This window comes from Colias eurytheme, chromosome 30 (assembly GCF_061535395.1).
Source record: "Colias eurytheme isolate Ceu_HAF_F1 chromosome 30, ilColEury1 Martin Lab GWU primary, whole genome shotgun sequence".
Lineage (NCBI taxonomy): Eukaryota > Metazoa > Arthropoda > Insecta > Lepidoptera > Pieridae > Colias > Colias eurytheme.
The window spans coordinates 3,009,254-3,023,821 of NC_143009.1; the positions used below are offsets into that span (position 1 = coordinate 3,009,254).

The 14,568-nt window shown below is 32.2% G+C and overlaps 2 protein-coding genes across 2 annotated transcripts in view; one reads left to right on the plus strand and one right to left on the minus strand.

Annotated features, from left to right (window-relative positions):
• The window catches only part of ACC (acetyl-CoA carboxylase), a 55,040-nt gene that overhangs the window by 20,341 nt on the left and 20,131 nt on the right, over positions 1 to 14,568 (minus strand). Inside the window, exons 17-27 of the mRNA XM_090118630.1 lie at positions 13,590 to 13,801; positions 12,712 to 12,817; positions 11,985 to 12,125; positions 11,005 to 11,111; positions 10,561 to 10,697; positions 9,092 to 9,178; positions 8,352 to 8,434; positions 7,723 to 7,832; positions 6,918 to 7,046; positions 6,423 to 6,605; positions 322 to 461 (exon numbers count right to left, since the gene is read on the minus strand). Coding sequence (XP_089974756.1) covers positions 322 to 461; positions 6,423 to 6,605; positions 6,918 to 7,046; positions 7,723 to 7,832; positions 8,352 to 8,434; positions 9,092 to 9,178; positions 10,561 to 10,697; positions 11,005 to 11,111; positions 11,985 to 12,125; positions 12,712 to 12,817; positions 13,590 to 13,801 — 1,435 coding nt within the window. The remainder of the gene's footprint in view (positions 1 to 321; positions 462 to 6,422; positions 6,606 to 6,917; positions 7,047 to 7,722; positions 7,833 to 8,351; positions 8,435 to 9,091; positions 9,179 to 10,560; positions 10,698 to 11,004; positions 11,112 to 11,984; positions 12,126 to 12,711; positions 12,818 to 13,589; positions 13,802 to 14,568) is intronic.
• LOC149895751 (odorant receptor 13a-like) lies at positions 2,014 to 6,088 on the plus strand. The gene is made up of 8 exons (XM_090118629.1): positions 2,014 to 2,092; positions 2,788 to 2,924; positions 3,341 to 3,864; positions 4,237 to 4,336; positions 4,736 to 4,831; positions 5,168 to 5,266; positions 5,721 to 5,780; positions 6,044 to 6,088. The coding sequence occupies exons 1-8, from the start codon at positions 2,029 to 2,031 to the stop codon at positions 6,086 to 6,088; spliced, it is 1,125 nt and encodes a 374-aa protein (XP_089974755.1). The 5' UTR covers positions 2,014 to 2,028.

The window sequence follows — 14,568 nt, forward strand, 5'->3', positions numbered from 1 at the left end:
ATAAATTTAAAAAAATAAAACGAGAAACTGTGCACACTTAACGATTACACCCTGTATAGGGGAACGTTTAATTGTAGAATGAACATTCGATTGATGATGTAGATACTATAGAAAAAAATGCATTTAAATTTATAATGAAGTGTTTAAGATACACGAAGTGATCTCTGATTGGCAGATTGATACTGTGCATTTTAGAATGACACATTGTACAAAATTCAAAATAATAATAAATATGATTATTTTCTTACGTACATTTTAACTATCGTACATAACATACATAACAATGTTCTATACATTATACACTTATAATACTACACTCACCTATTAGGATGTCCAGTGGGCAGTATAAATTGGAAATGTACGACTCCCAATTCACCAGACAAAGCCAAATGCTGCAAGCACGTAATGTCGTACGACGTGTACGCACGACGTACGTATACTTCTAGGGATGCATTGCATACCTGTACGAAAATATCAAATAAATATATAAATATAAATAAATAAATATTTCAGGACAATTTTCACACACGGCACGATCTGATCCCATATTAACCTTTCGCTTGTGATATGGAAACCAGATGGCTGATAAACATGGAGATATGGGCTCATTTATTACATCTTCTATATATATAAATGAAACTCGTTTCGCGTTGTCACGGCATCACGTGTGAACGGCAGAACTGATTTCGATAATTCTTTTTTTTTATGTTTATCGAAGTCCAAGGATGGTTCTTACGCAAAAAAAACATAAACATGTACCACGGGCGAAGCCGGGGCGGACCGCTAGTTGTTTTATAAATACAGTACTTTCATTGAACAAAGTAACAATTAAAATTCCTTTAATTATCATTCACACAAAATTAAAGACAGTTTTTACTATAGGAAATTTATAAATCAGAGGTTGTAAAAAAATCTGTACAAAAGTCTATTGCAGTAATTTATAGATATACGAATTCAGTTTTGCAGGTCATTTAAATTCATATGCACGAAGTCACAAGCATTAACTAGTGGTATTAATAAGCAGTAATTTAAGAACAATTCAAATTAATTATGAGAAGTTGAAAATTGGTCGACCAAGGCACTTTTTTCTTTAATAATTATATACAATCATGTGTGCAATGGAATGATGCGTTTCATAATTTTGCGCAAGGTAATAAATACCACCGTGATTTATAATCGAATAAAAAAAATATACTAACTGCTTTTTTTATTACTTTAAAAAATATAGGCAATATTGATATGCTATAAGTTTTAGTTTTAGAGACGTATTTGTATACTAGCACAACAAAGTGAAATAAAAAAAGAAAAATAAATCAATATTTATGAGATGAAACGAAGAGATGTCCAATTATTAAAATAAATCATATTAATTGTCTGTAGACGGTTTCGTCGGATTCAAATGAAGTTATATGATATTGAAATATTTAGTGCACTAACATTTTATTAAAATTACTTTATGAATTGTTATTAATCGAAATAGCAACACAAATAAAAATATATGAAAACCACTACACATGGAGGCAAAAAAACGATATAAAAAAAGAAGTATAAGTGAACCTGAACCTTAATGCTATAAAATTAAGTTCAATGATTAACAGTCATTGAATTAATTTGGTCATTATGTAATTATTCCTTGTTCTACATATTTTTTTCATATTTTCCTAATTATATGTCTGCGAATATTTAAAGATACTTTCACGGTTAAACTTTTTCTTTTCACACATGAAGGCTGCCCGCTCTTTTTTTAAATAAAATGTCAGAAATAAAAGATTATATCCCATGTGAGTACTATAACGAAACAAAGTAGAATTATTATAAAAAATAAGCTTATTGTATGCACAATTATAAATAAAAAGTTTACTTTTGAAGTCCGGCGTTTGTATTCAAGGATTTTTTTTTTCCAACTAAAATTTTTAGTGTTTGAGGTATATACTCATATTAATTTATTTATGGTACATTTGTCTTGTTTTAGCAAACGATGGGTATAAATACAAAACATTCTCCTCAACGTACAGGATAATATCATTCATGATGGTCGTTGGGTTCGTGTATCCCAACCCTAAGTTGAGTAATATTCGAGTTGTAGCTGTTTGTAAGTATATAGATATCTTGTGAAGTATAATTTAATTAATTTACTTAAAATTTTACAGGGAATTACTAAATTAAAAAAAAATAATCAATGTAAAACTAGGAGCGAATCTCAGGTTTTTAATGAAATATACAAAAATAAATTACGTAAATAAGCAAGCATAATATTCTCACTGATATAAAAAAGAAATATTATAAAAACAAGTAAGGTGCATTAGGTATACCTACTCGGCAGCCGACCGTCACGCGACATGCGCTACACAAAGCAGTGTTCGGAACCGTTCGAACAGTTTCACTTTTACCGTGGTTTACATTTTTGGCCGGAGAACACCTAATTCATACACGTCTTCACTGAAGTAAAAATCGGCACTGCTTGTAATGTTTGGAACTAATAAAATATTAATAATACTAATATTATATACTTGAATAAAAACTAAAAATAAAATGTTGTTTTTTTTTATTTGCTGACCATACACTACTACAAACGCAAAAATTTCTCCAAGCTAATTTACCTGTATACTTTTTAGTTCACAATATAGCACCTAACCATGTCTTTCAATAACTAAGGCCAACCGAAAATTGTATTTTTTTCACATAGACTAAAATTTTGAAGACAACATGATACTATGAAATAATTTTTCATCATATAAACCTATTCCATCCTCTATTTAAACTTGTTAACTCAATTTTCTTTTACAGTTGCACTCCTATTATCAATAGCCCCTGTATCATTACTAATATTTATCGACATGTACAAATGTTTTATGCGACGTGATTTTGTGAACATCATACGCCATAGTACTGTCGTTGGACCATTTCTGGGGAGTTTTTCGAAGGTATATGATATCAATTACTATAAAATATCATGTTTAAACATTGACTTGATATACTGTTTTTTGAAGTTATTCCGTCAATATATTATATATTAGTTTTTAGTTGTATTTGTAGTACCTATTTGGTAAAATGTATAAATATAGGAATAAAAAGAAAATAATGAAAGAAAAAGAGTCGAACTCGACAGAAGAATATTTATTTATCATACTTAAAATAAAATACTTATTTTAAACTTTATTTTCAATTTTCTAGTGCCCGTAGTCCAAACAAAGATTATAGTCCTTGCTCCCATTAATTGATAACATCATACACTTCGATTTTTTTCTATATTATAGCATTAAAATGCTTATAAATATTAAAAGTTTCAAGAATATCAAAAATCAACCATTCTACAATAATAATAAATTTCTCTTCCCAGCAAATAATAATGCACATGAAACAGATCACTGGCATGCAAATAATCGACGAAATAAACCGCGACTACCGTACCTACAACTTCATGCCTGACCACTACCAGGCCATCATAGACGCTAGCATAAAAAACAACTTAAAATACAGCGAAAAATGCTGGGCCATCACCGTCGTATCTTGCGTTATGACGTTTCCAATAATGGCAATCACTTTAAACATATACAACTTTACCTTTAAATCCGAGCCTACGAAGTATATGATACACGATTTACAGAAACCGTATGGTGACCCAGAAGATAGGTTCAACTCTCCCTACTTTGAAATTATGTTTGTATACATGTTCTACTGTGCTATTCTATATGTTATTAATTTTACTGGGTATGATGGTTTCTTTGGCTTGAGTATAAATCATGCTTGTCTGAAAATGGAGCTGTATTGCAAGGCTTTTGAGGATGCGTTAAAAGCGAGTAGTGTGGAGGAGATGCATGAAAAAATTGTTGGTGTTATTAAGGAGCAGAATCGACTTTTCAAGTGGGTATATTTTTATTTCAATAATAGCTTTGTATATTTGGAAAAAATATAGTTTCTTGCCAGTTCTTCTCCATAGATACTGCTTTCCGAATCGATGGTAAATGTTAACAATATGTAATGACGTTCAAAAGTGTTTCTAGAAGAAGTCTAATTGAATAAATAAATGTTTGAGTTTGAGTTATGAATTGTTAGCTTATTAAGAACTAAATATACACACGAATAATAAATAGTCAATATGGCTATTAAGTTGAGAAGGTATAAAATTTCCCCTTTTTACATGTGATATAAAATGTATTTCTATCGATTTGAGATAATCTATTATGTTAGATTATAATATGAAATAAGTAAATACATTAATTCAATTTGTTACAGATATGTAGAACTAATACAAGAAACCTTCAACATTTGGTTGGGTATAATTCTAATTGCCACCATGATACAAATATGCAACTGTATGTATCATATTACTGAGGTACGTGTTCTGTTAGGATATTAAATTAGAAGAGAAAGATAGAGAAAGAGTGTGTGAAAGTCGGGTTCTATTAAATTATTATGAATTGCTAGCTCGTCCGCGTAGTCAAAGAAATTCCAATATTATGCCACTCCCTCCAGCCTCCTAACTATATCCAGACATTAAATATTATCACGAAATTGCTCCATTGCGACGTAAAAGAACGACAAACATACAAACACACTTTCCAATTTATAATATTCATAAGAATTCTTATAAATAACGTTTTAAGTATTCTTTGAGTGTTAAGAGAGACAAAAAGGAAAAATAAGAAGAGACGAAAAGAGACAGCAAAATAATTAATTTTCTCAACCTACTCATATCTATCATATATTGTATGTAAAACAAGTTATTTTTCAGGGATACGAGCTCGATCTACGATACATTATATTCATAATTGGCACCATAGTGCACATCTATCTGCCATGTCGTTATTCTGCTAAACTACAACACATGGTGTGTATATTTTTATTATTAAATCTTGAAAGATTAAAACAAATATTATATTGTCAATACTATCAATATTCATATTTATATGCAAATTACAATACAATCTATTTATTTAGTTGAGGGCAGACTGTATTTCATAATTATGAACTGCTGAAAATAATGTAAAAAGAGCGTGTGTGCCGAGCACACGTGTCAGAAGTGAAACTTCTTTGGCCAGATTCAAAGATACCCAAATCGTCGCCTTACCTATGACGTGACAGTATTGCCATGACGCGACCTTGAAATTTTACTCTCAACGCGCCTAAAGAAGTTTAACTTAAGAAAAATATTTATTTATTACAGTCATTAGAAACAGCTACACTAATATACTGCGCAAACTGGGAGCGAGTCAACATTATATCGATTCGAAAAATGGTACTATTTATGATTGCCAGAGCGCAGGTAATGTAAAATACCTTTATGTATAGTTTTGGTAACTTTTAACGGATTTAAATCGTGATTTAAATAATTAGACTACAGGTTTTTGTGAGAATAAAAATTTGCAATGAGTTCGATTCAAAATTTTATTGGATTTTGCTTAAAAACTCGTATAAAATCGTTGTTTTTTTTTCTATATTAGTCTGGTAAGCAAAGTAGTCAATTCCATCGAATTAAAGCTCTTTTATCTACAATATTTGTAAAAATTGTATAAATAAATGAAAGTGAATGAATTCGTGTATACGCCATTGTAACAGTGTAATATAAATTAGTGTGAACACAGGCTCCTGAAAAACAGTTTACAACTATATTAGGAGCCTGGGCCATTAAGTTTTTGTAACATAATATAATGGTGTAAATAAATGATTATTTATTTATATTTAAATTGAGTATTGAATAATATTTATTTACTTTTTAGATACCACTCGAAATAACAGCGTTCAACAAACTAATATTCGATATGGATCTCTTTGTATCGGTAAGTTTTTGTCATAAAATCTATATATATATAAAAATGAAACCCATTTTCCTTGGTCAAGGCATCACGCGTGAACGGGTGGACCGATTTCGATAATTCTTTTTTTATAATATTCCTTGAATTACGAGGATGGTTCCTATGTAGAGTAAACTGTAAACGTAAATATGTACCACGGGCGAAGCCGGGGCGGACCGCTAGTATGTAATAAAAAAACTTTCAGTAAATTTAAGTTAAGTTTTTTAACCAATATTATTTTGTTTCAGATCCTGCAAACTTCATATTCAATGTACACTTTATTACGTTCATAAATATTAAGAATTATAATTTGAATTAAGTTTTTTTTTTACGCTATTAAGGCTATATGTATGGCCGGTGAATGAAAAAAAAATGCATGCACAAAAAACCTGTAAAATTGTTCAAAATCAGTCATTTAAACTTAGTCCATATGATTGTTTTTGTCAATTACTTTTTGTTAACTAGGAAGATGAAAATAAAAAATGTAAAAACACTCTCCTTTTTTTTCATTTGATTTCTAAGAAATTCCTACCTATTTTTTACCATTTCTATAATACACACACATTTTTAGCACAAAAAATTGTTTATTTTGAGCATTTTTTTATATAAAAAATAAAGATAACTCACCGCCGCATTAGTGTGATAGAAGAAGTCGTGCAATATATCGAAAATGGATGTCTCAGAAAGGATGAGTTTCTGCAGATTCTCCGGGTGAAAGTCGTGTCCGTACATATCGACTGCTGATAGGAATATCGACTCCATTTGGTTGTGACGCAATTCGTAGGCTGGTTGATGAGCTGCTATCAACACCTGTAATATATTGTTGAATAAAGGTTATAAGGGGGAAACAATAAAAATAAAATGTCAAAAAATTAATGATGATTTTGACGTGATAACGTTTTTAAAATCGTTTTAGTCGGGTGACATGTTCAGAAACTTGTGTCACACCAAAACCTCACGAGCGCGATCGCAGGTATAACGAGAGAGAGACGGACCGATCTCCCGTCTCATCTCGAGCGCTGCCACCAATAAGACGTTATCACGTAAACATCTCGATACCTACTTTAAAAACAACCAATTTTTTTTTAAGAGTTTGTTTATGTATATTCGTCATTTAATCACCTGCCTAGCCCGCAAGGCCACGCGGCTGTGCTCCGCACGGTGTAGCGATGTGAGCTCGTTGAGTATGGCCGCTAGTTCGTCGGTTAGACCCGGCTCGTTAGACCATAGGTGGTCTATTAGCATTGTTACCTGTGGGGCATTATTATTATTTTTATTATTTTATTATTTATTAAAATTTTATTTATTTATTATTATTCAGCCATGGCTGTCCCACTGCTGGGCAAAGGCCTCTCTTCCCTTCGTCCTCGATAAGACAAAAAACTGTCGTACACTTGAATTATTCAAGGGTAAAAGCTCACTAGGGCTGCAGGGTGATATTATCTCGTTAAGGTCTAGTGGGTAAAGTCACATCAGCGCAAGATGTCTACTTAGAGCGGCAGCGGAGGAGTGTCTTTAGGGCACCAACGGTGGCGTTCACAGGCCGAGTTAGCAGGCTTATTGCGCACCCATCAACACGCACTGGACCAGCGCGATGGGTTATTATTTGTCCAAACCTCTTCCCTCATAAAATACATATTAGAATACATTATTATTATTAAGAACATAAAATAACACATAAAACTGAAATAATAGAATAAATTCGATCGCTCTGGCGGGTCAAGAGGGGCTGAATTGGTCAAGCATCCGCCCCGGATTTGCGTGGAAGGATGCGGGTTCGAGTCCCGCTGAGTGATTCGATTTTCATCATCATTAGTAAAAACATCGAAGGCTATAGGCTATATATCATCACGCTAAGACCAACAGGAGCGGAGACACGCGGATGAAACCGCGGGGTGCAGCTAGTAAAAAATAAACTTTTGCTCACCAAAAGATTCTTTTTAGCCACTTGATTATGTGAGAATATAATATTAGCCACAGATTGCATGTCTTCCTTGTAACGGTCGCGTAGAGCCATCACGCATTTGTCATATGAACCTGAAATATAAATAAATAAATTATTTTTTTGTATGAAAAATTCAATAAAAAAAATAAAAAATATGATTGTTTAATGTTGTTCGAAACATAGCTGGAAATTTACGACTGTTTCACGGAATAAATAGAGATTAAAATCCGTTGAACAGACATTAATTATTTCTATTTCAATTTTTTTTTTGCAAAAATTTAACTATCAATACGTATACAAAGAAAAATTTTAATGTGTATACGTTGAAACAGCTTTAAATTTTGTGTGACAAATTTGTCTTGAATTTGATTTGAATTAAAAATAGATAATTAACGACCCATTTTCGAAGTGTCATGGGAATACCGTCACGTCATGGAGTAAGGCGACGATTTTGGTATCTTTGAATCTTGCCAAAGAAGTTTTACTTCTGTCACGTGTGCTCGGCACATGCTCTTTTTGTTTTACACTAATTCAGAAATTAAACACATTTAAACTCGTTGCTAAATTATTTCAAAAATAAAGCACGTTATAAACCCGTTAAATTAACTCACCTAGTTGGAAATTGCTCTCCACTTGGAAGTATTGTTTGAGCAAATCGTGTACGGCCGCCTTCATTCTGCCTCGTATACCGTTTCTGTAAGAAAAACGTTATTTTTATTTATCTATACCAAAAATAACATTGGAGTGTCTGTTTATAATATTGAAACAACCGATTTTTAACCGACTTCAAAAAAAAGGAGGAGGTTATCAATTCGGCCGGTGTCAACTAAGCACTTAGTATTAAGCCCGTGCACTATGCACTTAGTATTAAGCCCGTGCACTAAGCACTTAGTATTGAGCCCGTGCACTAAGCACTTAGTATTAAGCCCGTGCACTAAGCACTTAGTATTATGCCCGTGCACTAAGCACTTAGTATTAAGCCCGTGCACTAAGCACTTAGTATTAAGCCCGTGCACTAAGCACTTAGTATTAAGCCCGTGCACTAAGCACTTAGTATTATGCCCGTGCACTAAGCACTTAGTATTAAGCCCGTGCACTAAGCACTTAGTATTAAGCCCGTGCACCGACATCAAACCTTTTTAGTAAATAGCACATCTGAATAATATGTAGTAATAGTAATAATGATATCAAATCTTTTTTACTTTTCCGTTTTTGAAGTCGGTTGTTTTTAACGCAGTGATTTTGATTACTAAATGCATATTTATTTATTTATTTATGGATATACATATATACCAAAACAGCAATTTTTATAATTTTTGTGTGTATGTTTGTTATAATATAAATAACTTACCTATATCTCTGTACTAAAACAACAAGAGCCTGTGTACTCATAAAGAATACATCTCTGTCAGCACGTTTCGATAGAGAGGCTGCGTGGCTGCAAAAAAAAACATTTAAATATACAGAAATTAAAAAAAAATAATTATAAGACTATTTAAAAATTACCTATGTTGAGAAAATTATAAGGAATAGAAAACAATCGAACCCGCATTCGTCTTTCTGCCAATTCACGATTTTTTTCTATTCAGTCAAAATTCACATTTGAATGCTATAAAACTATAGTCCTTTCCACCTAAGATGATTTCTGTGACACATCGATTTTTGACACGTGTAGAGATGTCGATTACTGAAATCGTATCAATTGTTTCCGATAATCGATAATATTCTATATGGAAAGGAAATCGATTTGAATAAAGTACCAAAATTAGTTTTTTCGGCATTTCGCCAACAATTAACTAAGGAAACTTAGCAAACAACAGCAACAAAAAGTCAACAATAACAATTAGTAAAAATAACAGAATACCACGTAAAGTATCAATATAAAAATGCAACTTGTATACAAGGCTGACGTACTCGTACAGACGATTGACTCGATTGACAAACGATCACAAGATGGGCGCCGATTATATGATTTTCCAACTCTATGATTTTTCAACGATCCATTTCATGTACACGAATTGCGTAGGTATTATATTTTTGTGTTATTTTATTTTATTTTTCATTATATTAAACTAAACAATACTGTTTTTGATTTATAAGCTTAAGATGTTTCATTTTTATATTTTTGGTAATAATGCCGCCATCAAATAAAAATATTATGCACTAAAATTATTTTGACTTTTTAAACATAAAATACGTAATTCGGAACACGATGAAGTGTCACAGGAATCATCCTAAATGAAAAGGACTATAGTTATATCAATTTTGTAATGTTGTTTATTTTATCAATGATATTTTTTTTTATTATTGGACACATTCCATTATTAAAACATAATACACATTTGACACAAAATTGTCCGAAGCAAAACTCAGCCTATGCATGTACTAGGCAGAGTTGGCTTATGAGCATTATGATTTTTTTAAAAGTGAAACTTCATTAGGCGCGTCGAGAGTACAATTTCAAGGTCGCGTCATGGCAATACCGTCACGTCATGGAGTAAGGCGACGATTTTGGTATCTTGGAATCCTGCCAAAGAAGTTTCACTTTCACGTTTGCTCGACACACACTCTCTTTTTTTCTATCCTTTTCTTAAATTCTTAGGTTTAAAATTAAAAAAAAAGCCGGGTTGCACTGGGGGAGTGCCGGCAGAAGTGAAAACTTGATTATTAACGTTGAGCATGTTTGATATTTTGGAATGGTATCCGTCTTACGCTTTTTCGATCAGGTCACGTGTCCTGACGCGAGTTTAAGATTTTATACCCATTACAGAAAAAGTGCTCAACGCCGCTAAAGAAGTTTTCACTTCAATAAATACATACTGATCAATAACACTAGCTATTTGCTGGCTCGGGAACTGCGCAAGCACACTGGTAATATTTCTCTCGTATAGCGCCATCAATTTGCGGACTTTCTTCTCAACTGAGAGCGGTATTCTGCCTGATGTTGATGATAATACCTGGGAAAAAGGTAAAAAATTAATATTTTTTTTTTTAAGTGAAACTTCTGTATCGGGAAAAAAATTTAGTGTAACATTTTTTCGTTACGCGTGACATTTTTCCGTTACGCGCCATCTTTTTCTTATCCCTACCACGCGTGATTCGACGTATTTCTGTAAAGTTGCATATAGTAAATTATTTTTTAAAAAATAAGGTCATAAAGAAGTTTCACTTCTCGGTGTGTACACGCACACATTTTTTTTTATTCCCGAAAATTTGATTATATTTATATATTGCATTAAATTACTTTTTAAATATAATATTTACCTCCTGTAATTCCAATAAAGGCAACGAAGGGTCCCGTAGACTTTGCATGAATTTCTCAACCACTTCTCGAAGACGAGGCGTGTTGTATGGATCTGGGAGGCAATAACCTGTAAAAATATAAGAAAATGGTAATAATTATAAACAGTAAATAGAAAATAATATTGCGGGATTAAATCGATGTTTGACTGGCCGGTTGGCTTGGTTGGTAGTGGCCCTGCCTTCCAAGCCAGAGGTCGTGGGTTCGATTCCCACCCGGGACAAATATTTGTGTGATGAACATAGATGTTTGCTTTGTGTCTGGGCGTTAATTATCTATATAAGTATTTATTTAAAATTATACATGTATGTTTATCAGCCATCTGGTTTCCATAACACAAGCGAAAGTTTAGTATGGGATCAGGTCGTGCAGTGTGTGAAAATTGTCCTGAATATTTATTTATTTATTTATACATCTAAATCAATTTGAGGCTGAAATCAAAAGGTTTCATAAATGTTATTTAATTTATCGAATATGCATGTATAGAAAACTTATTTGAAATTTAAAAATTCACTATACGTAATGATGTTATCACACTTGCTCAAACATTGTCCTACACTTGCTGTGTTTTATTTTCTCTAAATTAATTAAAATACGTGGTTCAATGTAGCAGAAAATCATTACTTGCAGAATACTTAATTTAATATATTTAGGGCCGATTTTTCAAACTTACCCGTCAAATAAAGTATTACACGATAATATTAAAATGTCACGTAAACTGTCAAATACGGACAATTAGAAGACATTTTTCAAATGGTAGTTTAATACGTAATTCGATGAATAAGTTTTAATCAAGGATTGAAAAATCAGCCCTTATACTAATTAAACTTTAGTATAAATATATTTAACTACCTACATATATTTTCAAATCTACCCACATTTTATAAAAATATAATATAGCATTCATCTACTCTATATTCTCTATTTACAAATAATAACTCACCAGCCAGCGTATTCTCCAATATGGCCCTATATTTATTGTGCGCATGATTCAGTTTATCAGACACAGATGATGCACTATCACCGAGTGGAAACTGACCCTTGTACGGTTGAGCCGTTGTGACTAGCGACGGGTCGTCTAGTTCTGTGGAATTGTAAACAAATTATAGTTTGGAAGTAGTAAAATGGTGTTTACATTGGCTATTGTAGGAATAATAGATTTTTTTAATAAGTACAATCGTTTATACTTCGTCTTTTAAGTTGAATCGATTAAAATAAAAAAGAAAGGAAACATGAAAGGAAATGTTTTAAGGGGGCATTGGCGTATTATAACTCTCATTCGTCTATTAAAGAGTCATCAAAAACATCTGAATATCTGTAAACCATTCATTGAAATTATTAACACCCCATTTCGTGGCAGTAATCTTCAACGTCAATTGTAGGTATCTCTTATTCGAAAACTCTGCCCAATACACGCGTAGGCAGAGTTTTTCTTTGGACAATTTTTGAATGGGATTGTTAATCTTATTTTTTTATTATTATTTATTTATTGTATACACTTTACTGTGCTGGTATACAAATACATTTTTAAAACAAACTTATAGTAGACAAGCAGGGATGGCCTTACCACTTAAGAGTGATCTCTTCCAGGCATGTTTTGTTATATTATAGTCAATGTAAAGAAGACAATACATGCCAAAAATATATAATTTATATAATAATAAACTTACCAAGTGTCCCCATAAGTGATCCCATATCTAAAACGGCACCAGGTCGCATACACCAAGTCACAACACCCGCTTCAGGCGCGGCTAGTGTCATCACCATTTTCATCACCTATAGAGAAAATACATTTTTTTGTGTAATTTTAATGTAGGAAACAAATATCTAAGTTATACATGTTTCAAGTAGAAATTTTCATCACCATTTTCATCACCTGTACGAAAAAACACATTTGTAGTGTAGCATTAATGTAGGAAACAAATATCTAAGTTATACATGTTTCAAGTAGAAATTGTCATCACCATTTTCATCACGTAGACGAAAAAAAGTTATTGTATTTTGACTAACATAGAAACTGACGTCATCATGCATAAGAAACGGATAATGAAGAATTTAAAGTGTATTTTTAAAGTCACTTAAGTCGCAAACGTGTTATTACCATTTTCATCACCTATAGCAAATAATTATAGTGTTTTTTACAAAGAAAGTGTCATCAGAATAATATTAATCAATTTTTTTGTGCTTTTTTTATCTAACTTTGCGCGCAAAACGAATTTTACGCATAGAAAATGTCATACAAACTTTTAAGGCATTTCAACTCAAATTTTAATTTTTTAATTCATGTTATTGTACATAACGATACTATCGCCTCACCATCAAATTTTTGAACTCAAAAAATTCGATTTATCCTATACAACTTAAAACTAAACACGCTGCATATTACAAGATACATTTACTACGGAATGTACAGGATGTAAAAAATAAATACGTGTATATTTTGTCTATAAAAAATAATAATATCCATAAAATATTATGTAACATTTTTTGAAACTAATAAAGAAATTTTTTCATTTTCATTTTCATTTTCATTTTCAAACACACAAACCTCAATCTCAGCGTACGGCTGTCCCTTATCAACATGGCCGCCATCTTCAACTAGGCAGTTAATTAACTTCCCAGCCGATGGAGCCCTTAATTTAGAAGGGTCCTTTTCCTTATCGAAGACAACCGTTTGATTTCCGATAACTATGCGATATTTGTCCACTTCGTCCTTTAGATATGTTGTATAGGACGCTCCTTCGACAGATAGTAGAGTACCTGTGAAGAAAAATATATATTTTTTTTTAATAATAATAAATAAATATTTCAGGACAATTTTCACACACGGCACGATCTGATCCCATACTAAGCTTCTGATTGTGTTAAAAATGTTTGTACTGTTCACTTGATATTTAAATTCAAAAGGTGTGTAGTGTGTGTGTAGCAAAATGTGGCTATTTAGCCAAAATTTACTTCAATTAGCTCTTTCTCGCTCGAATCATGCCATCTCACTTTGCCGTCTAATCGTGTGTGCGTTAGTGTTTGAAGATCGTATGTTGTGTTGGTAACCTATCTACACTATCACCTATCATTGATTAAACCCATAGAACCAGAATTGTTACAGTGACAAATAAACAATTTATTACTAACTAGCTTCCGCCCGCGACTCCGTCCGCGCGGATGTCGGTCTTCGCGTGGATGGTTTATTTCTCCATTTTGAGTAACTCTGACAATAACATCTTATTAATATCTATTGGACTCAAATACGGCTAGGCCTATAATAATACCCAACGTGTGTTCGCTGTTCTACAGAACAACGTCTATGGATAAAACTGAAAAATTAAGATTATTTTTTTTCTTCGTATTTTTTCAGGATAAAAAGTATCCTATTTTACGCCCAGGATAATAAGGTATAATTATACCAAGTTTCATCGAAATCGAACCGTTAGTTTTCACGTGATGTCTTCACATACAGACAGACAGACAGACAGACAGACAAAAATTTTTTTAATCACATATTTGGGTTTGGTATCGATCCAGTAACA

Coding starts and splice junctions, on each gene's coding strand:
- LOC149895751 (XM_090118629.1), top strand. CDS start 2,029: ATGATGGTCGTTGGGTTCGTGTATCCCAACCCTAAGTTGAGTAATATT. Junction 4,337..4,735: donor GTATGTATCATATTACTGAG/GTACGTGTTCTG, acceptor GTTATTTTTCAG/GGATACGAGCTCGATCTACG. Junction 4,832..5,167: donor CTGCTAAACTACAACACATG/GTGTGTATATTT, acceptor TATTTATTACAG/TCATTAGAAACAGCTACACT.